Source organism: Glycine max, chromosome 1, assembly GCF_000004515.6.
Source record: "Glycine max cultivar Williams 82 chromosome 1, Glycine_max_v4.0, whole genome shotgun sequence".
Lineage (NCBI taxonomy): Eukaryota > Viridiplantae > Streptophyta > Magnoliopsida > Fabales > Fabaceae > Glycine > Glycine max.
Window position 1 is genome coordinate 2,478,866 of NC_016088.4, and position 26,079 is coordinate 2,504,944.

At 32.5% G+C, this 26,079-nt stretch overlaps 2 protein-coding genes and 1 long non-coding RNA gene across 4 annotated transcripts; all 3 read left to right on the forward strand.

Annotated features, from left to right (window-relative positions):
- Window positions 1-1,055: 1,055 nt before the first annotated feature.
- Window positions 1,056-3,730, forward strand: LOC102668295 (protein BREVIS RADIX). Its single transcript, XM_006572952.3, has 2 exons — window positions 1,056-1,224; window positions 3,325-3,730. Exons 1-2 carry the CDS (start codon window positions 1,191-1,193, stop codon window positions 3,546-3,548), a joined length of 258 nt encoding a protein of 85 aa, XP_006573015.1. The 5' UTR covers window positions 1,056-1,190; the 3' UTR covers window positions 3,549-3,730.
- Window positions 3,731-14,158: 10,428 nt separating this feature from the next.
- On the forward strand, window positions 14,159-16,204 carry LOC102668432 (uncharacterized). Of its 2 annotated transcripts, none has more exons than XM_006572953.4 (2): window positions 14,159-14,985; window positions 15,780-16,204. In XM_006572953.4, exons 1-2 carry the CDS (start codon window positions 14,172-14,174, stop codon window positions 16,055-16,057), a joined length of 1,092 nt encoding a protein of 363 aa, XP_006573016.1. In that variant the 5' UTR covers window positions 14,159-14,171; the 3' UTR covers window positions 16,058-16,204. The 2 variants fall into 2 exon arrangements, with proteins under 2 accessions (XP_006573016.1, XP_006573017.1); XM_006572954.4 differs by having other exon boundaries at window positions 14,165-14,901.
- Window positions 16,205-17,014: 810 nt separating this feature from the next.
- Window positions 17,015-23,849, forward strand: LOC106796591 (uncharacterized). The gene is made up of 3 exons (XR_001385591.3): window positions 17,015-17,214; window positions 17,299-21,810; window positions 23,345-23,849. It is a non-coding gene; the product is annotated as an uncharacterized lncRNA (long non-coding RNA).
- Window positions 23,850-26,079: the final 2,230 nt, after the last annotated feature.

Sequence of the window (26,079 nt, forward strand, 5' to 3'; positions counted from 1 at the left end):
GTTAAATATTTTATTTTAGTTTCATCATTAGACAATCAAATTCGGTTTTCTAATATATCCAGAGAAATCAATTCCTTATCCATAATTTTTGTCCTACTTACAAATTCATTGCTCAGTTTGTTTTTTTTATTATTATTATTACCATAGCTCCAATAATTAGACAATTCATTATAAGAAATTTGATCTTTTGTGAAGAGATAAAATTAGGTTTCCATCATTTTATGAAAAGTTGATAGTGTTGCTAGAGGTGTTGTTAGATGCCTATCTTGATTATGATTAATTTACTACTGTTTTAATATTGAACCTATAGGTCACATAGACGAGTGTTCCAATCTTCGTAAAAGAAAATAATTTACTTGATAATTAAATTAGAGGATTTAATTTAATCAAATAAATATTTTAGTGGAATATTATTATATTTTTTGTTAGCACCAAGAATATAATTGATATAAGAAAGGGAGTATTATTTTATAAATGTGAAAGTTATCCATAAAATATGAATAATATATCATATTACTACGTATTAAATGTGATTAATGATCATGTGATTATCTGTGAATTATCTTTATATCATGAATTCTTAAGATAAAATATATGAGATAATATTTATTTTTATAAACATAAAGATATAAAATTATTTTAAATCTTTCATTTTTTCTTTGAAGAAGGCCCAAATCCATACTATGTCTCTAACATTGTAAATAGAGAAACATTTACCCCCATTCATTCAAAGTAAACCAGACACAACCTAAAAAAATTCAAATATACTTCTAGACAAAATAGAAAGATAATTTGCTTTATACTTTTAGACAAAATAGAAAGATAATTTGTTGTTTAGAGTTTCATTTCATTAAAGAGTTGACATGAGAAATCGATATTTGTGTGGATGCAGAGTCTTTAGACTATTGAAGAATTATTTTTTTTGCTTCAAATACATAAATCTATATTTCTCTCTATTTATTATTATTGTATATTTTGAATGCAAAATAAATCCTAATTTTTCTGGTGTAAGCTTTAAGAACACTTTTCTGGTGGTGGCCAAAACTTCCATGCAGGGTCATATGTAGAAGCATCAAGGACAACCACCTCTTCTAGAGATGAGCCATCAATGAGAAATGCCAGTGACATGGAGACAGAGTGGACAGAGCATGACGAACCTGGAGTGTACCTTACAAATAGGCAATTAGCTGATGGAACAAGGGATCTTCTCCGTGTCAGAATCAGGTAATATAATATCATGCTAGTCAAAAGCACGTTCCTTGTTTTGTAGTGATTCCTCCACAAAAAGATGTGGCATGTTCCTCCACAAAAATATGATCCTGGGAACATGTACTTAATTTGGTGAAATGATGAAATGGTCCTAGATTAGATTGGATGTATTATGTCGTTGACATGTTGCCAAATCTCATTAAAATTAAAATTTTCACCTAGGGAGTAAGAATAACTTTATTTTTAGAAGATTATTAGGTTTTGATTTGACAGTTTATCAACTCTGTCTGCAACCGGAAGGGATTTGGGGAGGGAGGGGCAAAGAAATGGTGGAAAGAGAACCGAGAAAGAATACAAGTTCAATATCTTTGAAGTCTTGTGGCCTTGAGGAGAAGTGGATGTCCCAAGATTGTTGTTAGAAACTATTTTATAAATGAATGAGCAAATACTTGGAAGGTCTATAACATGGCAAGGAAATCAATATAGGAGAGTTCTGTTCAGTTTCCATCACAATTCTTAATTTTCATTTCCTATGATTTCGTACAAATAGTTCTTAAGTAGAAACTTAGATCACATGTTAAAGGACTTGAATCACCTCCATTCAGCCTAACACAAACTCTAAGTTTGCAACACATTTTAGTATATAATTTGAATCGGTTTAAGTTAGGAACATAATTTTTTACATTATACGAGGCGTTTAAAAAAATTAATAGTTAGAGTAGCGTGTTGTTCAGTAATACAATGACATGTACGGAAATATAAGTTTATCCAATGGCTTTGCTACTAGAGGTAATTCATCGTGTACAGCATTGTTAGCACACTTTTTTTTGTATCTTTATGCTCTTTGTTGAAAGATGCAGCCAGGGACGTGGGAGGAGTTTGTTGTTGAAAGCACAAGTTGGTTTTGTGGTCTTAACGCTTACATCTCTTTGGTCGTATCTGGAAGACCGTAGTGAAGAAGGGAAAGTGGAAAACAGCTATGGGAAAATGACGAACGTGACTTCCACTGATGGCAGTGAGCTTGTCGCCACAACTCCAACTTGGATTCAAAGTTGGTGTCACTAACTTTTTCTTAGTGACATTGATGAAGATGAACTTTAAGTTAGATCCATTCGTTCCTTTTCTTGATATGCAATCACGTGGTCCAACAAAACGGGCTTGCGGATTACTCTTTCATCAAGATGCAGATTCTGTAGATTTAGTAGATTTGGAAGCAAATACTCAAGTCTTCGCAGGTGATGCTGTTGTGAAAGAGAAAATGTAGATTTAGAAGCAAATTCTCATGTCTTTGCACCTGGTGATACTGGTAATGAAAGAGAGAATGTAGATTTAGAAGCTAATTCTGGTGTCTTAGAAGGTGACACTAATGATGAAAGAGAAAGTTTAATCAAGAAGGAATCAGGGAAATCCAAAAGAGCAGCAGATAGTATCAGATCACTCACAAGTCAGGTTGGTAGTTCCAATTTTTTCCAGTATCAGGGCAAGAGGACCTTGCGGCCTCACGTGTGTGGCCTTCAAAGTTCGCTTAGACTCACCAAACATGAGATATTGCTTGCTGTAACATTAGACTCACCACTTCCGAGATTTTGTCTGCTTTATTGTTCATGTGGGCCTATAAAAGATGTTTCAATGGGTTAAGAGAGGAGAGTGATTATAAACAATTCTTAGCCTTGACTCTTTAGCAGTTGTAGCCTATGAAGCATCAACACCGACACGGACATCGGACACAGACACGTGGACACCTGTAATATTCAAAATATAGAACGTAGTACGGGTGTCGTGTCGGTGTCGGACACCGACACGACAAGGAGCTGAAGTGTCCGTGCTTCATAGGTTGTAGCCAAGGATGGTTTATAAACACCTTCCTCCATTAACTCACATGAGCACCAAAATGAGTAATACTTCAGATGTGGTAATTAAGGCTGCAGATTTGGAATACTAAAAAGACTTTGCAACAAATTAAAGTGTTTTTTTCCTCAACAAATGATATCCGGTTCAAGATTTTCAATGTACATAATTGCCTTTGAACAGAAAAGAGATTCTTCTATGCTCAAGACTAACGTCTGCACAAGAAAGCACAATTTTTATCACTAATACATTCATTTTTTTTTGTAGTGGTATCTTCTGAAGCTATGGATCACGGTGGTGGCCAAATCTTCCATGCAGGGCCATCTGTAGAAGCATCAAGGATAACCACCTCTTCTAGATATGAGCCTTCTATGAGCAATGCCAGTTTCATGGAGACAGAGTGGACAGAGCTAGATGAACCTGGAGTGCACCTTGCAATCAGGCAATTAGCTGATGGAACAAGGGAGCTTCGCCGTATCAGATTCAAGTAATATAGTATCATGCTAGTCAAAAGCATGCTCCATGTTTTGTAGAGATTCCTCCACAAAAAGATGTTACATGCATGTTCCTTCACAAAAATATGATCCTACGAACATGTACTTGATTTGGTGAAATGATGAAATGCTCCTAGATTGCATGTTACCAAATTTCATTAAAATTAAAATTTTCATCTAGTGAGTAAGAATAAATTTATTTTTAGAAAATTAGCAGGTTTTAATTTGACAGTTTATTGACTCTGTCTGCAGCCGGGAGAGATTTGGGAAGAGAGATGCAAATATATGGTGGGAGAGGAATGCTAAAACACTCTCTCACTCTTTTAACACTGTCTCCGTGCTGAAATTTTTAAAAATTATCAATTTTTGATAAATTTCAAATTTAAATTAAGAGAGAAAATAATTAAATGATAAATGAGATTCATCAAAATTGATAATTTTTAATAAATTGCAGTCAAACATAAAGAGACTATTAAAAAGAGTGTCAGATACTAATATTTATGATGATGGGAAGAGAATCAAGAAAGAATACAACTTCAATATCTTTGAAATCTTGTGGCTTTGAGGAGAAGTGGTTGCAGCAAGACTGTAGTGTTGTTGAGTCCAGTTTACGGAGTGGATTTGTATAGAGAAGACTAGCCTTCCCACCAATACCATTAGTGATGGCCTTATGGCATTAATAAAATTGTTGACACTCTCAACCGAATTTGCTATTGTGCTGACTCATTAAGCCCTTGAGGAGGTCTAATCTTGCATATTATATATAGATGCATTTATTCACTCCTTTCTCTCTTGATCTTTTTTATCTTCTCCGGGGATGCTTTTGTGTGGTAACAGTTGCCGTTAATCAATCAATCATTTTGTTTATTTTGGTTACTTAAGAACAATTTCTATTTTGACTTTGCGTCAATTAATTATCAAACGCAAGTGAAAACACCATTAGTTAAGGCTTATGCGGGGTGCTAATTAAGCATTATTCTTGGCTGGTTAGATTAATTGAAGTGGATACAAAAATATGACAAATTATAAATTTCTCTTTAATGCAAGCATGAAAATGCAATTTTTACATGAACGCGTATGCTTGAGCTGTAAGCAATACTCTTGGGTCACAACTTGGATAAGAACAATGTCCCACAACTACAAGTTCTTCTCGTTTTTGGTCAAGAACTTGAGATCTTGACATTTTCCAGCCATTTTCCTTTTCCATGTCCAGTAATCACACTGTTCATTCGAACCCCACACCTGCTTGAGATGCCTACACGATATGCAGATGGCAAGAATACTGAATCTGGCCACCAAATTAAAATGCTCATAGTTCCGAACATGATGACCAATTATTTGCACATACGGTACATATTTAATATGAAACTGGGATTTTTTTCTCTCTTTCAAATATGTTATTTAAAGTAGGATAAAAATAGAGCATATTGAATAAAGAATGGATAAAAGATAAATAGGTATATACCAAAATTAATGGTCCTTTATCAATAGTCGGCTAAATATTTAATGTACTTTTTTTTTTAACTTGGCGTTGAATGCGTATTAACTACATCAGTAATATTAGCAACAAAAACCGAAATTCTAATCAGATCAACCGTCCACATTTATGAAGGTTTAGATATTTTTTTAGTTTTTATAATTTAGTTTTTTTTCTTATATTTTTTAATTTTTGTAAATGATGTTTAATTATTATTTTTTATTTTTATAACGCTTTAAATAGTATTTTATTATTATCTAAACAGATTAAAAAATAAACATAATTCAGAAAACTAAAGCTAAAAATAATTTTGTAAGGATGAAAAATAAACATTAAATTATAAGAGTTAAAAATATTAAATCATTTATAAATCATTTTGAATTCACAATCAACAAATCTAAAATACTACTATCATTTATCACTAAGTATTTGTACACAACACAAAAATATTTTTAAAGTGAGAAACTACTTTGACATACGAGCAAATACATGGAAGTCTATAACGGCAAGGATGGATAATGGATTTTTCAGTGAAATTGACCAGTTCTGTTCAGTTTACATGACAATACTTATTTTTCATTTCCTATTCATTCCGTACAAATAATTCTTAAGTAGAAACTATTATCACATTCACATGCTAAACTGTTAAAGGACTTGAATCACCTCCATTCAGCCTAACACAAATCTAACACATTTTAGTATACCTATACTTATTTGAATTAATTTATTTATTTTAAGAACATAATTTTTTTACATAATAAGCATTTTTGAAAAAATTACAGTTTGTGACTTTGAGTAGCGTATTGTTCAATGACATGTAGGGGAACGTTAGTTTATCCCATAGTTTAGCTGCTGTAGAGGTAGGTGTCGCAGAACTTGTTTTTGTGTCGAGGTGTGACTAATGGATGAATTGAATTAATCTTTAATTTGTATCTTAATGGATTAGATTAAAAAATTTATTATTTCATTTTGTTCAATTAAAAATTATTTCATAAATATCATACAATTCATTTGATAATATACTATATTTTTTTATGGATGGATATCTTTCACAAAGATATATTTTTTAAAACCTATTTTTTTAAATAATATATTTAACTTTTTTTATAGTTTCTAAAATAATAATAGTAGCCCAAACAAAAGGTGACTAACGTTATTTTTGATTGACTTCGATTGAGACTAATTTTTAGTTAATATTGGTTGAAATAATTTTTTGTTTGACATCAATCGACGATATTTTTGGCCAACATTAATTAAGTTTTTTTAGGCTAATTTCTGCATGAGTTATTTTTTGATCGATGTTGGCCAAAAGTATTTTGTTTTTATTGAGATCACTAGAGTTTTTTTTTTGTTAATGTTAGTCGATGATGTTCTTTGATTAACATTAGCTAGGGATTTTTCAATCGATGTCAACCAAAACTTTTTTTGGTCAACATTGACTAGGATTTTTTAGTAGGCATTGACCAATTTTTTTTTGGGTCAAAGTCAATTGAGACTGTTTTTGGCCGACATTGGCCATAACTATTTTTTTTTATTGGTGTTAACTAGTTTTTTTTTTCCAATATTGGTTGAAACAATTTTTTTGCTAGTGTCAACTAGAATTTTTTTTGATCGATTTTTATTGAGGTTGTTTTTTGGCCGATGTCGACCAATGAAAATTGATAGACATCAGTTGTGATACCTTCTACCCCGATATACATATTTATATAATAAAATACATGAAAAAAAAAATTATATAAAACGATTTTATTCAATAAACATAAAGGAGTTCATGTAGGTAAAAAATTCATATTCGAGTTAATCACCAAGTTAAAGACTTATCAATTAAGGGTATGGAAACATTTTCCACTCAAAACAAGGTCGTTCAAAACTCCAGGGAATGAACCAAAAACTCAGTATGCGAAACAAAAATGATAAAAATTACATGCCCAAAACTTCATGCAATTAATACAAAAATTCATGTCCAATTGTCACATTTTATCAGAGCATTGTGTCTCAATGTCCTTTAGCACGATATTCTTTAAAGTCATCCACATAACCATCTGCTCCCATGAACACAAAGTTCAAGGTTATCATAGGATCCAAATACAAATAACACAAATGAAATGAGTTATCACATTCCTAAATAGGTAGAGATAAATAAAAGCGCCTGCACACACACATATAATATAAGTATAACAAGTTCAACTTAGCATAATTCAAATCATTGTATCACTCATTGTGTAACATCAATGGTCCCCAAGGATTTAACCACAAAATTACATTTCACACTTTCACATTAATCATGTATTCAGACCAACACATTTCAAGTACAACATAACATCTCACATTCACACAATTCATTAGTCATTATCATGTAACAAGTCATAATGATCATTACACAAACACTATGCAACATATACACTAAGACTCAATCTTATATGCAATGTGATACTATGTTGGTGAAAAATAACATCAAGGTGCTAGGAATACATAACAAGACACGTCACACAATGAGTATGTTAGGTCACTTTCACTAAGTGAAATAATAAGGTGATCGGTCAAGGTCACTTTATTTTGCTAGAATGTTCCAATCACATGGGATCAACATAGACTTAAAAGAGTACTCAAACTGAATGTATTTAACTCCAAGACCTAGACTCCGAAGAATATGTTAGGATCTCACATTCCTGATTAAGGTCAAATCCCTAATTTTTTTCATAAAGACATTATTCACGAATTATACAATACTCACAATCTCACACTTGTTTTCAAACACGTTTAATACATCGCGTTACAATTTAAAACCTTAGGTTTCTAACATGGAATATTACACATTCCTTTTAACACCTAAGGTTCATAACTTGGAAGCCTACACTTTTCTTTTAAAACCTCACATATAAGCACTTTTCTCAAGATAAACACCCGTCGGATTATTGTATAATTCATGATTCATAACACAAGTAATATCACATTAAGTATTAATAAAACACTTATATTCAATCTCAATCACAATGCTATAATCCTAATGCAACTTGTTATTGCACCTCATGAATCATATAAATATTACACAATATTAATATTTACATGACACAAAACATGTATATATTAAATTGAACTATATTATTTTCAATTAAAAAGAGTTAATAAATAATTAAACTTAAAATATATTGAAAGTATTTATCGTTGAATCTTAATATATTAAGTTCATTCAATTTAATTTTATTATTTGAAATAGTAATTCCTAATTTATTTTAACAACTCATATACATATACATATATATATATATATATGTGTGTGTGTGTGTGTGTGTGTGTGTGTGTGGTGTGTGTGTGTGTGTGTGTGTGAGCACTCAATTTTATCACCTAATTCACATTGATGCATCAATTGTCTCGTCAAACATGAAAATCTTGTGATTATAATCATAAAGATAAAATTACAATACAATAAACACCCCAAAATAAATCACAATTTGATCTTTTAAGAATCCCTACACAAGTTCATTTTAACCCCAATTGGGATAAACTCATCCCTTACCTTTAAGCGGACTCACGTGTGTATAGTAGTGTCTCTAACAATTTTATAAGATTCTTCAAGTTTTTCCTCTAGTTGCTATGCTAGGGTTTCCAAATAATAGAGAGAAGGAGAATGAATTTGAGCCTTAATTTCATTGTCTTTGTGCAAGAAATGTTTCTCTCTCTATGAACATTATTTCGCAAATCTAAACAATGGAAAGGTGCGAAAATGAGTCCCAAAGGCTGTGTCAGAATTTCAGGACAATCCAACGGTTAACAAGTCTCTGAACAAAAGTCTTTAAACTCGTGACTATCATACTCCCAGCCACTGGCAGATTTCAGACTTTTAACCTTTAGACCTGTCTGATTTTCAACTTCTGTTTTCCACCTTTTAAACACAAAAAACACATGAAATTTATTTTTAAGAAAATAAATCCATACCTTTTTGGTAGAGTCATCGATAAAGGTGACATAATAGCGTGAGTTTCCAACAGATTTCACTAGGGTTGGCCCCCAAACATCTGTGTGAACCAATTCTAGCTTTTCAACTTTAGGAGTCTTCCCTGCCCTTGAGAAGTTGGCCTTTTTCTGCTTTCCAAGGATACAATGTTCACAAACACCAACATCAACATGCTTAAGGCTTGATAGCTTACCCTTTGCCGCCATAAGCTTCATTCCTTTTTCACTCACGTGTCCAAGTCTTTGATGCCACATGGTTGAATTATTGACAACCTCAATAACTGTTACCATATCCTCATCGACAATCATGTAAAGAGATCCTCGCTTCTTTCCACGAGCCACATCGAGATTTCCATTTGTTACCTTTCAAGCTTTATCTCCAAAAGTGGTGTGATGCCCCTCATTAAATTCATCAGTTGCTGCATTTGTGGATTCATCAGTTACTTGTTCTTCTTTGGTGCCTTGCACTGATTGCTAAAGTGACCTCTCTTGTCACAATTCCAGCAAGTAATGCCACTTTTAAATTTTGTCTGACCTTTCCTCTCTTGTCAATCTAGCAAGTTCCATTCTTCTTGCTTCATGTCGTTTGCCTTAACCCCTGATAAGGGTTGATACAGCTTCTTCTGATATAGATAATTCTCTATCTGCATCTTCCAAAAGCTGAAATCTCTGCCATCGAACTTCTCGATCTTTACCTTTCCCTTTTCTAATGTCATTGCTTCCACTACCTCCTCTAAATTGAGAAGACTCTAATTAATTCCTTTAAACTAAGGAAATCTCGTGGAGTAACCAAAAGCTCTTGATACCAGTTATTGGGTAGAGCAATAACAAAAAAGAGAAATAAGGAGAAGAGAGAAAAATACAAAGTTTTAACGTGGTTCAACACACAATGTATGTGCCAACGTCCACGACTACACTAGGATAACTTTTATTACTTGTACACATAAAAGCTTACAAGGTGTCTCTATATATAACACTAATGAGACACAAGTTTTTACAAATCAAGCGATGTGGGACTAAAACTACAAAACTCTAACAATCCAAGTGATGTGGGACTAAGACCACAAAACTCTAACAAAACTTGTGCCAAAACTTTGGCTTCATTGTCATTTCAAACCTTTCAACTATGCTTCAAAGGAAGAACTACTCTTGGCTCATTCTCAAACTTGGAAATCTTCTTTCTCTTAGTGTAGACTATGTAGTTCCTCTCCTTTGTTACATTAGCAATCTCCTTGTTCTTGCTCCCCTGCATCTTTCTCTGCATAGATTCTCCCAACCCCATTTCTTGTTTCCTAAAAACGGACACAATTTCTTGATCTTCACTCTCATCATCCCAGTAGAACACAACAAGGTCCATGGTTTTTTTTTTGTGCTAAAGCAATAAAGGAACCTTTCTGAATGATGTTGAGGTTTTCACCTGGTTGGGTTTAGCATGTGTAAAATTTGAGCAAGTAATCAACAAAGTTCACTGACCTACTTCTTGGAACAGAATGTGAGGTGGTGTTGGTATGTGTTTGATGCCAAGTTGGTATTTGGAAGTGAATCAAGCCCCATTAACCTTAACCTACAAGATCTCTCCTCCACTAGTAAAGTACAATAAAAGGAACGGTGAAGGGGACCATTGATTTGTTCTTTCTTTTTTTTTAAAAAAAAAAAAGAAAAGAAAAGTGAAAAAAAGTAATGCATTATTAGTTTGCTCTCCACTTACTTGCTCTAGAGCATAACCAGACCACAAATAATTCATAATTAACTAATAAATAAAAAGAGCAAAAGAAAACATAGCTTCTCCTTTCTCCTCTAAAAAAGAACTCACATGACTGACAACCAAATTCAAAGAACAAACATTCTCGAATCGAATATGGATTTCAAGCAAAAGCACATGCACACTTAATATCCCAAGTCACATTAAGTTAAAACCCTAATGCAAAAAAAAAAAAAAAACTCTGGAAACAAACTTTCCATGTTCTAAAGCTATCTAGATTTTTGAACCCGTTAAAGGCATTCGAGAAATTGAACTTGGAGCTCCGAACGTCATTTTTGTTTCTTCTATCATTGAGCTATACAAGTTTGAGGATCTGAATCGAGGCTCCAACGATGGTGCAAAAAATCTTGTGGTAATTGTCGAACTGAAGGAGAAGCTCGGAGCGCAGAGCTTGATTGGAGTGGCAAAAATGTCGTTGTACGCAGATCTTCTTGAGATGTTGTAGCCATCACAATTTGAGAGTTTCTTTGTGAGAGTCATGGTGGCAGCTATGAGCTCCATGGCAACGACGACGACAACGATGGTGTTGAAGTTCTCCTCCTTCTTCTTGCATACATTGTTTCTCTTACTTTACGAAACTTGTTCAACAAGAGTCGACACGGAGAAGAAGCAAAAAGAGAATCTTGAAAGAGAAAAAAATGTAGTAAAAGGCTTTTTCTTTGTATTTTAATAAAAACCAAGAAACAGAAATACATGTGTAGTGACACAACAACAATAACAATGTTGAATCAAAAAGGGAACAGACCAGGATAAGATCGAAGAGTATGATCCGGTCGACCTTGACGAAATCGGCATCTCAGGCCTTTAGATCGTCCTCAAAGGGTTTGTGTTCCGGATTTTTGGCCTTGACATGTTTCTTGTAGAACTCAATCACCTTTGTTAGGATCTTCCTCGTCACGTTCAGTAGAGGGATGCCACTGTCAGCGCAGTCGTCCTTGATCATGTGCTTTATCATCTAAGACTCAAGCGCCTCGTCCACCTCACAAGCCTTATCGTCCAAACTCTTCAACGTGATCTTCTTTGCCAATGACATGATGAATGATTGATTATTATTCGATTTTGATTTGCAAGTAAAAGGGAAAGTTGTGAACCCTAAATTTTCTCTGATTGGGATGAAAAGCCAAATGTGATAGATCTATACGATGACGAGGCCGAGAACAATGGACAATAACAATGAGTGGAAACAAAGATGATGAAACGCAAAGACAAGGGCACGAGAGGCAGTAACAAGAATAGAGAGGTTCAAAGAAAGATGAACACGAGAGTAAGAAAGATGACGAGGTTTAAGTTGAAATTAGATTTCTCCAAGAGGGATAGTTTCTACTAAAAACCATCATTGAACTCAATAAATAAAGACAATTTTAACGAAACCGAATTAGTCCATTTCATCTTAATTACGATATTGTTATTGCCTTTTTTTTACGATAATTTTTTAGGAACCATAGTCGATATTACGTTGTGAAATTGATAACAGTTAATTATGAGTATATTTTAGGGGTTAAATTATAGAGGAATTTGTAATTTTTCTCTTCTAATTTTTCTTTTTTGAGCAAATAATTGTTAAATTAACATCATTTAAGTTTTTGCGCAGAAAATATTAAAAGTGATGGATTTATGAAGCTTAGTGATGTGAACCTTACGGGGGGAACGTTTGATACAGGCTACGGAGATTTGGATGACGTCACTTCCAGTGAAGGAAGATAAGTCAGGGTAGACGCCACTTCCAGTGAAGGAAGATAAGTCAGGGTAGACGCCACAAGGATTATCTTGATAAGTCTGATAATTGGTTCAACAAGGAACCTAGAGAGAAACTCTCACCCAATTTTATGAAAATGCCCAAAAGTTTCTTTATTGAAAACAAAAACAAATACTTATAGTGTATCTGAACAAAAAGATAAAAATAGACATGGGCCTTCTAAACTGTTTGGGCCAAAATTACAACAAATAAAAATTATAACTAAGAACTTATTTAACTTGGTCCTTCAAATTAGTTTGGGCCTTCAGCAACAATTAATAGTCTTGATAATGTTTCTTCCTCTAGGCCTTCATCCTTCTCCACTTGGGGGCTTTGTCCTTCTCCACTTGGGCCTTTAGCCTGTATTTGGCCAGTTTCAGGATTCTCATCACTTAATGAGTAAAATAAAGCCCTGAAAAGCATAAATAATTAAGGAAATTAGAACTAATTAAGAAAGAAGATTAATTAAGAAAAGAAAGGATAATTAAGGAAAGTAAAGACAGACTTAGTGCAAGGAGTCCACTAATTTGCACTTATAAAAGAAGAAGAAAGAATGAGAAAAATATACACATAAATTATGAGAGAATGCAATTCTTTCTAGAAGACAAAGACTAGAAGAAGGAAAAGTAAACATTGGAAGTCATTCCTTCCTTCCATTCCATTTCTTATCTTTTCCCCCTTTACGAGATATATTCCTCTCTTTGCAATTGCAAAACCTTCATAACAATGAGAGACTAAACTTTCTTTGTTAAAAACTTGGCAACCAACTACTTTTGATGTCATTTCTCCTCCTATCTATTTATTAATATTACATTTGTATTATCTTTTCCCGTACTTAATATTATTGCTTACAACTTGATTATCCATTTACATAGTAAGATTTAGGAGTAGCGTTTGTTGATTTTCTAATAGAACTGAGAAAGAATATCTAAATAAAGTCATCACTAGGGATATGTTGATGTTTGTTTAGCCTCTTATACATCTCTATTCTTAATGTAATTTACTATTTTAGTTTTGTAAAGGAGATTTAGGAGAGAAAATAGATAAATAAAGTTCTTTCATGTGGAGACCAAAGTTACAGTATATTAATAAATGCAGGTGTAAATTAAAATAATTATAAGTAGAGAAAAATCATTAACATTACATAAAAGAATAACTTTGGTAGACTAAGTTCTCATCTTCTAAATTTTCTTCTACAATATTATTGAATTTCTTCTATCCTTAATTAATTCATATTTAATTTATCCTCTTATTAGATTTAATTTTCTGTAAATTTAAATTATTGTTATTCTCATAAACATTTTAAATATTTTTTTAACTTCTTTTACTAATAAAATATCAATCTACCTAAATTTAAACAAAGTTCTTATAAATATAATAAATTAATATTTAAACTTCTGTTTTAACTTCAGATGTCTACTTATGAATCCATCACAAAAATATTATTATGTTAGTAGTGTATCGTGTTGTCCGATTACATGATCTACGAAAATTAGTTTTTCACAAGTTACATCAAACTAGGCAAATTTACTTCCCATCTATAGCTAGCTAGCACACTGAGCAAAAAGCCCAATCATGGGTCTGTCACATATCACACGTTAATGTATTAACGCGTTAATGCATAGAGTGGACTCTTTTAGTCTTTAGTCTCGAGTCAACTTTAATAATAACAGTGATATAGCAACAATAAAAATGTTTGATAATGCATTGAGTTATTCCAATTCCACTCATTCTTCTTATCCATATGCATTACTATTTTTCCTTGCAACAATGACAAGTATCCGATCCTTTCAAAGTGCTATATCAAAACCTTTGCTATGGAAACTCACAGGCTTTGGGTCAAGCATAGTAGGGTTTAGCTGTTATGCCCTCAGCCCCTCTTTCCTATGCTTGGTCAAAGAATGGAGCCCGAAGAAGATCGTGGCGTACAGCGTGGTAAGCTCACTTTTATCAATCTCCATGCTCTTCGTTAAAAAATGGAGCTTGGGACGACACGGGAAGAGTTTGTTGCTGAAAGGACATGTGGTTTTTGTGGTATTAGCGCTTACCAATCTGTGGTCTTTCTGGGAAGACCGTTGCCAACAAGGGAAAGTGGAAAACAGGTTCCGGAAAATTATGAACCTCGCTTCAATTGGAGCATTTGCCTTGATGGCCTTGAGTTTGTCGCGGCAACTTCAAATTGGATTCGATGCTGGCGTCTCCAACTTCTTGGTTGGATGCTTCTTGGTGACGTTGATGAAGATGAACCTTAAGTTAGCTCCACTTGCGGCATTGTTCTGTTATTTGCTTGTCAACAACCGTTCCATTTCTGATTCCCTGCTTAAATTGCGTGCACGTGCCGCCACACAATATGAAGGGGAGCCAAGTTTGCAAGATATTGAATCTGGGGATTCGAATGGAGCAGTTATCAGCCACAGATCTCGTGAGATTCTTGATCGAAATTTAAAGTTTTTGTGGAATGAAATTCGTAGTGAAGTCTGGAAATTTTTTCTTCGAATGTTCAAAGGTAAACTTATTAAAAATAGTTATATATCTTTTTCTTTTTACTAAAATACACTTTTTTTAATTTGATCTTTGTTTATATATAGAGCGATGATAAATTTATTTTTGAAATATAAAAATTTTAATTTTAATTTTTGAAGATGAAAAAATTGTGACAAAATTATTATTTATTAACTTTCACTGATGCTATTTATGATAGAGCTTACATAGGATATTCAAGAACAAATTTGTCAACGCTCTATATATTCAAGGACAAAAATAACTATTTATTTAAAATATAATTTAATCTTCATTTATCTTTTTTTTAATCGTTACAAACATAACATTATAATAAATACTTAAAAAAACAAGCATAAGTTAGAACAAACATCATAATGAACATAATATTGATTGATAAATATAATTTGTTTTTTAAGTATTTTTTTGTAATGTTATGTTTGTAATGATTAAAAAATGAAAAAGATAAAAATTAAATTATATTTTTAATAAATAGTTATTTTCGTTTATGAATGTGTAAAGTACTAACAAATTTGTTCTTAAATTTGTCACGTAAATTTTTTTATTAAGAGTAGTACATAAAAATTAATATATGAATTAATTTGTCATATTTTTTTTTATTTTCATGGATTATAAATTTAAATTTTCATCTTTTAAAAACGAATTTATTAACACTCTATACATTTATGGATGAAAATAGTTATTTACCCATATTATTCCAAGATCAATTGCGTTCCTAAATTATATATATAGAATATGCAAATTTCCTACACCTTGAAGCAAATTCTGATATCTTTGCAGATGATAAGGATGGGGAAAGATTACCAGACCTTCAAGGCCATGAGACAAATTCTGATGTCTCTGAACGTGATACAAATGAGGTAGACATTCAAGAAACTTCTAATGTCCTTGCCTGTGGTACAGACGAGCTAAGTTCTCAAGACCCTGATCAAACAAATTCTGGTGTTCTGGAACATGAGAAAGACGTGGTACCTTTGCAACATGGTGAAGCAGAAAGGTTTAGTTCTAGTGAGAATGATATTCAGAATACAGAGAAATCGATTAAGAAGATGCTCTGACATCTGGAAAGAAGTTGTTGAAGAAGTTGTCAAAAGATAAACTGAAGTTGTCAAAAGATAAACTTAGTTAAATGATGTTATATATTCATAAGAGACTTTTAGAATTTATAATGATATATTTTATAAATAAAATTTGTTTTGATTAAACATAATTTGTACGATCAAATAACAAATTTACTTTTCTTAACACTTTAACCGCTTTAATATCCAAAGTTTAAAATAATGTCAATGAGACAGCGTAGTTCTTTGAATTTGTAATCAAATAGTGTTAAATTTCAACAAATGATTACTAATTAAATAGTTGATAGTTTCTTACTCTAAAGCCATCAAAACGGATCAAAATTGATGGATCAACTTAGCCTACCATGATTTCGACAAATCTGGTTGGAAAAAAATTAAATTTACAATTATTCAAGAAATCAAAATCAATCTAGACTTATCCGGAGCCAAACTAACACACCTAAAAGTTAAAAAATAACATAACACACGTAGACTATTAGGTAGACATGAAATGTTTTTGTCATTTTTCTAAATTTCTGCTTTTATATTTATATGATTTACAATTTACCATAGATATTTAGGGCTTACATTTCATGACAAGATATTTTATAGCTTGTTTTGTTTGTAGGTGTGAATATCTAGGGGAGGATTTAATTAATATTTTTTATTTTAAAACTCATGAAATTTTAAAATGATGATATCATTGATTATTTAAAGTTAGGCTAAGTATTCAAAATTTATTTTGCAAAAAAAATTGATTTTTCGTTGATTTTTCTTTTTCTAAAAAAATTGATTTTTAAAATTTTTAATTAAGTGACACTACTACAAAATTATATTTTACTACACAAAATCAACCGCCGTTTTCAAAAATTATCTTAAAATAAAATATGATACCAATTTTACAAATAACAAGAGATATACAAATAAAATTTTATAAAAATGGTCTTAATGTTGAGTAACGATTTTAATAGCATTGTGTTTAAAATTTAGTCTCCTAATTCTTCCACTAAAAAAAAATCTACTATCTTTGGTGTTTCCTCATCGGCTTATCTCCTCCATTCAAGCGTCCAGGCGGCTGCCGCTGTCATTCCGATGAGGTCCATCGCTACGGCACATGCGTCCTCTCTGTTGCTTAATTTGACCAAGGAGAAATCGAAGTCAGTCAATTCAAAACTCTAACTCTCCAATTAACGCTCTTTGCCTTTATTTCACTCTAATTGCCTTCTTGCTTCTGCTTCTAGTTTTTGGTACACTAAGGGGGTTTGGGATTGACGAGTTCCCTTTTGATGTTGGCGCAGTCGAAGCACTGCAAAATCCACTGCCGTGGACTCCAAATCCTTCACCTGCACCTTTGCAATCCCTCACCGGCGTAGTTACTTCACAATCCCTCATTAACAAATTGTTAGGGTTTTTGGTTGTGCGAGTGAGAGTGAGAGAGAACAATTGAAGGCATAACAAAGGGAGTGAACAACATCAGCATCTCTGATTCATATAAGAAGAATCACATTCAGGTCTCTAACACCAAGAAGCCCCTCTTCTTCTATGTTAATCTAGCCAAGGTATCACCACTCTATTTTCAGGTTTCGAAGCTCGCGAGAGTTTTTTTCCTTCGATGTTTGATTTTGTTGATTCTGCATAGATATATGCAACAACATGATGAGGTCGAGCACTCAGCTTTAGGAATGGGTATTGAAATGAATTTGTTATTGGTATTATAAAATTAATACTCTTATATATCAACAAAGGGTGTTGCTAGGTGCACCCAGCGTTATTGTTGGTGCATCCAGCATCACTTAAAAATGTTAGAAATGTTTCTCTAATGTTTCGATATGCGGATCAAGTTGATCCGTAGAAAACTTACGGATTAACTTGATCTGCGAAAGTCTCCTGCGGATCAAGTTAATCCGTGTAAGTCTCGCGGACCAAATGCGGATCAACTTGATTCGCGAGTCTTACACGGATCAACTTGATCCACAAGTTTTTCACAGATCAACTTGATATGTAGGAGACTGAATTTTTTTAAAAAGTTTAATTTTATTGAAACCTAATTTTAAATGACATTTGTAATATTAGTTTAACATTTGTAATTTACTTACTTCCTTTTATAATATGTCGATGAATTTCAAATGAATTTGGTATGAATTTCGGATCAAGTAATTTAAACATAATTAACAAAATAACACTAATATTATAAACTAATATTATTAATCAAAATAACTTAAAATATACAAAATGTTAAGTCAAATACATCGTCAAAAACTAATGATATCTAAAGTGTGAATAAACTATTGTTGATTTGTGCGCCGCCTACGTCAAGACCTCACATATACATTGTCGTCTTCTGTGACACCCTTGGTAATCCTGAGGCATTTTAGAATGACATCATGTGTCGATGTGCCTGATGTGACTTCATTTAGGATGAGATGACGCTCCAACGTGTAAGCGATTGCATGGCAAGCCTCCTGTTAAATAAAAAAACAAACGAATTATATAAATTAGTATTAAAATAATTGAAGTAAATGACATACATCTAACAAAATAGTAACACTTACCATTGCATGTCTAAGCTCGTCTGCATCAGGATCCACATGTGTCGATGTCGGTGCTACCTCATGAGGGATATGACTTGGCTGCGTTGTATATGCATCTCGAGGAGGATCCGTTTGTGGCGCAATCATGAATGGATGAGATATGAAGAAGAACTAGTCTATGTAGTTAGACGCACATTGACTTGGCACAACACATAGATCACCTGCTGCCACCAGATGGTCTGAGTAGTGTGTCTATGTATCATCTACGTCATCATATGACACCCATGAATGGACACAAGAATGCACTGGACATAGCCGAACTGGTGCATAACCCTCTCTGGTCTGTATCTGACAACAACAGGCCCCTAGCAAAGCTGTCCTGAGAAGCACGAAATCAGATGAAAGTCCTGCACAGGTCGGTGCTTCGTACATGGCATACAACAAACATCTGAGATCCTCAGACGATCCAAGCGTTACCTGTACGTCGTTGTAGATACCTTCTCCACAATCTTCTTTGTCGCAATCCACCAACACGCACGTGGTGACACCTCGTCGTAGTTCGGATCAGCATTGCACTCCGCAATTGACGAAAAGTGCTCGTATATCCAACACTACAGGATTTACACGAAAGTCATACATGTTAATTAAATATACCCTCATTAAAACATTTTTGTAATTAAATTATGAAATACATGTTAATTACCTATAACAACGTGATGTAACTAACAAGCTGTCGGTTGGTGCTGATACTGGCATCATTAAGCTAATTGTACATATGGATGAGGCCAGCAGCTCCCCATGCATACCTCCCAGCAAGAGTGAGGTCACACAGGGTGTGTAAGTAGACAACATGAACATGGGTTGCACTCTTATTAGAAAAAAGAGTGCAACCCAAAAGATGCAGAAGATAAGCGCGAGCGGCAGTTGTCTAGTGTTGTGTTTGACATCTGTGCTGGTATATGTCTTGTAGCCACTGCAGGCGCACGTATGGTCCACCACATTGGCCTATCTCGGCCATGGCCACCTCTGGTGAGACCATCAGTAACGCAACCAACAACAGCACCGCCTCGTCGCTGCGCAGAGGCTAGAAGTCATGGAATGTGCCAACGATCAACAGATGGAGAAGAGACACGATGTCGTCCAGCATGATCGAAACCTCCCCCACAAAGGAGGATATAAGTCCATGATCGCCGGTGTCTATCGAACATGCGATCAAAGGACTTAATCCTGTCCCAGCAACCATGTCCTCAATTGCAGGAACAAGCCTGCCTAAGTTATGCACCTTCCTTCCATGAGAGGATAACTTCAACTCAGGATGTTCCTGAATTGAAGTACAAAGGAACACACAATTTGTTCAAATAACGTCAATCAATAACCAAAAACTCAATAAAAAAGAATACTTAACAGACTTAAATATTATAAATGCCTGTCCATACCATACGCTGGCCGCAACATGGTCAGCATACTCCATAAGCACTGATGGGTCCCTGGTTCCACCAGGAAATCCCTCAGGCTCATCTACAGCATCCTATGCACCGGTATCCTGTGCGTCAGTCTCTGCATCGATGTCCTGTGTGGCAACATCTACCATGGGCTCATCCCCAACTACAGCAGCCTCTGCCTCTAGTACAGCAGGCGAGTCTACAGGTATCGCAGGCACATCATCGTCAACAATGACAAGTAGATGTCGCTTGCGTGCCGATGCGGTCAGCCTTCGGTGCTGGGGAGCACCGTCAGAATCATCACCATCCCCTCTCCCTAGACCTCTGGCAACAATCCTACCTAACGCACGGCCTAATCCTCTAGTCTTAACCATGATATGCAAATGTTTACCACAAATTCCATCACTAAACCACACAAATTCCAATCAATCCTTTTATGTGTGTATGGTTTTCGGAATTTCATTTGGCTTGGTTTCGAGAAATTTGGTGTTTTGTGTTTGGGTTTGGACTATTGCTGTTATGCTGAAACTTCTTTAGATACTTAATGTTTGTTTTTAGCCTAATCAGCCAATTAATTGCATGATTCTAATTATTCAATTGTAATTAGAAAATTTTGTTAAATTACGAGTTGAAGAATACAGCTAAAGAGGATTGGTCATCAATAAAACCTTTCTTTTTAATACAAGTATCTTGATTACACTAATTCATGAGTTTGATAGTGGCCGTAAAGAGGATTGTTCTATTAACTTTGCAACCATAAAGGAACTTAATTGAGTAAAAGCTCATTCAACCCTCTATTGTTGCTTTGGTTATTCTCTTCCCTTTGTTCAATAAATAGCACTAGCAGTGTTATAAGCTTGAGAATTAGCAAAAGGGTTGTGATTAATCAGGAAAAGCTTTTGCTTGGGAGAAAGAAGGAAAACCTTGAAAGATGCCGTAGGCTATAGTGAACTTCATAGTGCAAAGTCTTGGTGATTTGCTCATTCAAGAAGGAATGTTCCTTTATGGGGCGGAAGACAAAGTGTTGCAACTGCAAACTGAATTGAGGATGATGAGGTCTTACTTGCAAGTTGCAGATAGAAAGCAAGATGGTAATGAAAGCCTAAGGAATTGGATTTCAGAAATAAGAGAAGCTACTTATGATTCTGATGATGTCATTGAGTCATATTCCCTCAGAGGAGCTTGGGACGACTCGGGAAGAGTTTGTTGCTGAAAGGACATGTGGTTTTTGTGGTCTTAGCGCTTACCTCTTTGTGGTTTTTCTGGGAAGACCGTTGCGAACTAGGGAAAGTGGAAAACAGGTTCCGGAAAATGATGAACCTCGCTTCAATTGGAGCATTTGCCTTGATGGCCTTGAGTTTGTTGCGGCAACTTCAAATTGGATTCGATGTTGGCGTCACTAACTTCTTGGTTGGATGCTTCTTGGTGACGTTGATGAAGATGAACCTTAAGTTAGCTCCACTTGCGGCATAGTTCTGTTATTTGCTTGTCAACAACCGTTCCATTTCTGATTCCCTGCTTAAATTGCGTGCATGTGCTGCCACACAACATGTAGCAGATGATCATGAAGAGGAGCCAAGTTTGAAAGATATTGAATTAGGGGATTCGAAAAGAGCAGTTATCAGCCGCAGATCTCGCGAGATCCTTGATCTAAAGAAGTATTGGTGTAATGAAATTCGTAGTATTCTTTCTCCAAAGAATATAGCGAAATCTAAAGAAGTGCTTTTTCTAAAGACGTGTGGATGTGAAGTCCTGAAATTTTTTCTTCGGAAGTTCAAAGGTAAACTTAATATAGTTTTATGATTCATATCTTTTATTTATTATAGTTGGAAAGTGAATTTTTTATTTCTTATCATTTATATTTCAATTTTTTTTAGTCCTTATAATTTAAAAATAATTTTTTTAGTTTTTATAATTTGTATTTTAATTATCTTTTAATTTTTGTTATAACAAATATATGTATATATATATATATATATATAAATATAAATAATTAGTTACAAATTAGTTATAAATTATCAATTATTTTTTATTATAAATTTTCTTGTAATAAATTGATTATGAATTACTTATTAATGTTTTTATAGTTAATTGTAATTGATAATATTACTTATATTTTAATGATAATAACTAATAGAAAATTAAAATATAAAGTACATGACTAAAAAATTTACTTTCAAACTAGAAGAACTAAAAATAATTAAAATGTAAATTATAAGGACTAAAAAGACTACTTTCAAACTATAAGGATTAAAATATACAAATTATGAAATTATGAATCTTTTTGCTAAAATACACTTTTAGCCTTTTATTTTTTTTAATTTGATCCTTTTTTATTTGGGTTAGTGACTATTTTCGTCTTTCAATATGTAGAGTGCTAACAAATTCATCTCCGAAATATAAAAATTTAAATTTTAGTCCCCGAAAGTGAAAAAAGTACAATGAGTCTATTTATCTGTTAACTTCTGTGTTAATGAAAGAGCTTACATAACATATTGAGGAGCAAATTAGTTAGCACTTTAAACATTCAGGGACAAAAATGATTATTTATCTAAAATATAATTTAATCTTTATATTTTTTCTTTTGTAATCATTGCAAACATAATGTTATAATAAATACGTTAAAAATAGAAAAACAAATTTAAGTTGAAACAAACATAATAATAATATAATATTGATTAATAAGTATAGTTTATCTATTACTTTGAAAGTTCTAATGTGACAGTATTTTATCCAAAATATAAGACTAAAACACAAATGTACAACTATTAAGTTAATCCTTACAAAAATAATAGATCTAATTTGATTTTGTCACTATCTAATGTTTCACAATAGAAATTTTTAGAGCACTAGACAAATTATATGTTTATTAATCAATGTTATGTTTATTGTTTATGTTTGTTTTAACTTATGTTTGTTTTTTTTTTTAAAGTGTTTATTGTAATGTTATGTTTGTAATGATTAAAAAAATACAGAAGATGAAGATTAAATTATTTTGGGTAGCTAGCTATTTTCATCCTTAGATGTGTAAAGCGCTGACAAATTTATCCCTGAATGTATTACGTATGTAAGTTCTTTCATTAACAGTAACAAACAAAAATTAACAGATAAATAAATTTGTCCCACTTTTTTCACTTTCCAAAACTAAAATTTGAATTTTCACCTTTCGGAAATGAATTTATCAATATTCTACATATTTAGGGATGAAAATAACTATTTATCGAATTTATTCAAGCTTCAATTGAGTTCCTAGATTATATATATAGAATATGCAAATTTCATACACCTTGAAGCAAATTCTGATATCTTTGCAGATGATATGGATGAGGCAAGTTCGTCAAACCTTGAAGCAAATTTAGATGTATTAATTGAACATGAGGCAAATTCTAATGTCCCTGGACGTGATAGAGATGAGTCAAGTTCTTCGGAGCCTGAAGTCTTAAAAGATGGGAAAAGGTATTTAACGATGATTAAAAAACGCATTGGACGAGTCGTAAAAAAGTCTAACTTTCTACGACGGTAACCGTCGTAAAATAGTTAAACTTTCTTCAACAGTTATTAGCTAACGATTGTTTTAGAACATTTTCTAAGGCGGTTATTAGCTGGGACCATCTTAGAAAGTATTAAAGTCGTAACTAATAATGAATACTATATTTTTAAGAGAATGTAATAATGCCACTTCTTTTTTTTTTTTTCATTTTCTAGCATTACCCTGCCCCAATCCTAGTGACAAGGATACGTAGAAGCATATACCAAATGATGTTAGAGTGCACAAATAAAATAATGCTTGCTAATCTAAAATAAAATATTTCTCATCAACTTCATGATATTTATTGCAAAACCATAGCTTTCAAATGAATTTGAATATGACCTTAATTAAGTAACGATACCTAGCACAATTGTTTAGTCGGGATTGTCATGTATAGCTTTTATTAGCTTATTACTGGTAACATTAAACTAACTATATGTTCACCAAAAAGAACACAAACTAATTATATTGGTAAATTTAAGAAAATTACCTTTATTAATTTCTTCAATTATTATTATAGAAAAATATAAGAACTATAAAAACATAATTTAGTCTTTCATTTCTAAGATTTCATTATTTTTTCAAAGTTAAGTATATTTTATAAAATTAAAGACCAAATTAGAATCCTCCTTTGCTTAATTAATTAAATAGAGTAATAACTTTGTAGAGTAATAACTCATCAAATTTAATTTAGAAATAGAAGATTTATAATTGTCATTCCCATAACTAAGAAGAAACACTAAAAACTTTTAATATTGTACAATGTCCTTTGAATTTCCAAAAATATAATGAGTCAATTATCACTACAAGGAAAATGACTTAAATTTACCGACAAAAACTATCTTTAGAAGTCCAAAATTTATAGGTAGATGTATAAAAGACTTTATTCTTGTGATGTTTTAGGCATCAACCTTAAGAGAACATACAATGATAACTAATAGTCTGTCACCATAGGCTTTACCTATGGATATATTTTTACCTATAGTCAAATTTGACTATCACTATAGATAACACCTACAATTTTAAATGTATAAATAAAAGATATTAATTTATATTTATAATCTCTAACTATAGGTAAAAGTCATTTACTTGTACCTACGGTCTTTTGTATGTAAATGCCATAATAATAATAAAAATAATTCCTAATTACACTCTTTGATGATTATAATTTTTAATTAAATATATTTTCTTTTTTCTTTTAAAAAAATAATATAATTGAAAGAACGATTATTGAAACTTGAAATAGAAGGAACCACCAACAATTTATACACTTGAAAGTTGAAACTTAAAATATTACTTCCTATATCTTTTGTTTGAATTTCTTGTATACTTGAATTTCACAAGTCAATGAGTAAAGACAATCATATGTACAATTTAGAATTTAATTAGCATCCGCTCAAGAGATCTAGAATATCAATGTCTTTCCAATCAAAGCATTATTACATCTTCATCACCATCTAAATCATATTCCTGGAATAACAATATCACTTATTAAGAATAACATCGCTAATATCATAAACCAATATTGAACAAAATATAAGCATCTATATTTCAAAAAAAAATAATCTAAAAAGTCATATTTATTGGTCAAATTTAAACAAAGTGGTGATAAATGAAAATTTATAAATATAGGCGAGTAAGATAGAAAGACAACCATACAAAACTTTCTGGGCGTCTATGTCAAGAAATTATGAAACAATTAATTAAGTATTTGGTTCCAAGAACATTAGGAGCAATGGGCAATCAAAACATCCTTTGTAAGTTATGAAAATTTCTTTCATTCACAAAATGATAGCAACTCTTTCAAATGCACCCAATCTCATGGAGTCATTTGTAAGTTTTTCCACAATAGGTCCTATCTTAAAAATCAAGAAATGATTAAATGAATTTATTCTTCAATTTAATATATAGTTAAATACTAGAATAAACAATTGGCTAAGAATAAACATGTATTTAAAAAAACACATTTGACTAGATTGGGCTATAAACACTAGATTGGACTTCTGTCATATAAAAGGATAAACATAAAAGCTATGAGTTTGTGAATTGGATTAATAAGAAGAATCAATGATATTATAAATAATCACCTCTAGTTGTCAACATATTAATCATTAAATGTCAACTTACTACATACATTAATAGTACGGATACACTACAAGCTATATCATATGCTAACAAAAATGATATTGTCAATATATTAATTATTAAATTTCAACTCACCCTTAGTTGAGATCGTTTGTACTCCGATGGTTTTTACTAGTAGAACCATTTATAGGTACCTAAGTTAGAAGAATGTTTTTTTTGTAAAGTATCATATCATTATTAAATCTTTGAATAAGTTGAATTATAAATCCTCACCTCTTGATCTATAACTTCTAAGACTTAATTAATTTGTGGATCTTCTGCAAATCGCATTTTAAGGAACTTGAGATGAACTTGCTTGATGTGGAAGCTTGCCAAGACAACACATGATCCTTTGACTTTTGAATATATATCATTTGTCCAATTAGTAGAATCTAG

Bases quoted from the DNA above. Each gene is read 5' to 3' on its own strand.
- LOC102668295 (XM_006572952.3), top strand. From the start codon at position 1,191: ATGGAACAAGGGATCTTCTCCGTGTCAGAATCAG. The intron at 1,225-3,324 runs GTAATATAATAT...TTTTTTTTGTAG, and splicing joins CTTCTCCGTGTCAGAATCAG to TGGTATCTTCTGAAGCTATG.
- LOC102668432 (XM_006572953.4), top strand. From the start codon at position 14,172: ATGTTTGATAATGCATTGAGTTATTCCAATTCCACTCATTCTTCTTAT. The intron at 14,986-15,779 runs GTAAACTTATTA...ATATCTTTGCAG, and splicing joins TTTTCTTCGAATGTTCAAAG to ATGATAAGGATGGGGAAAGA.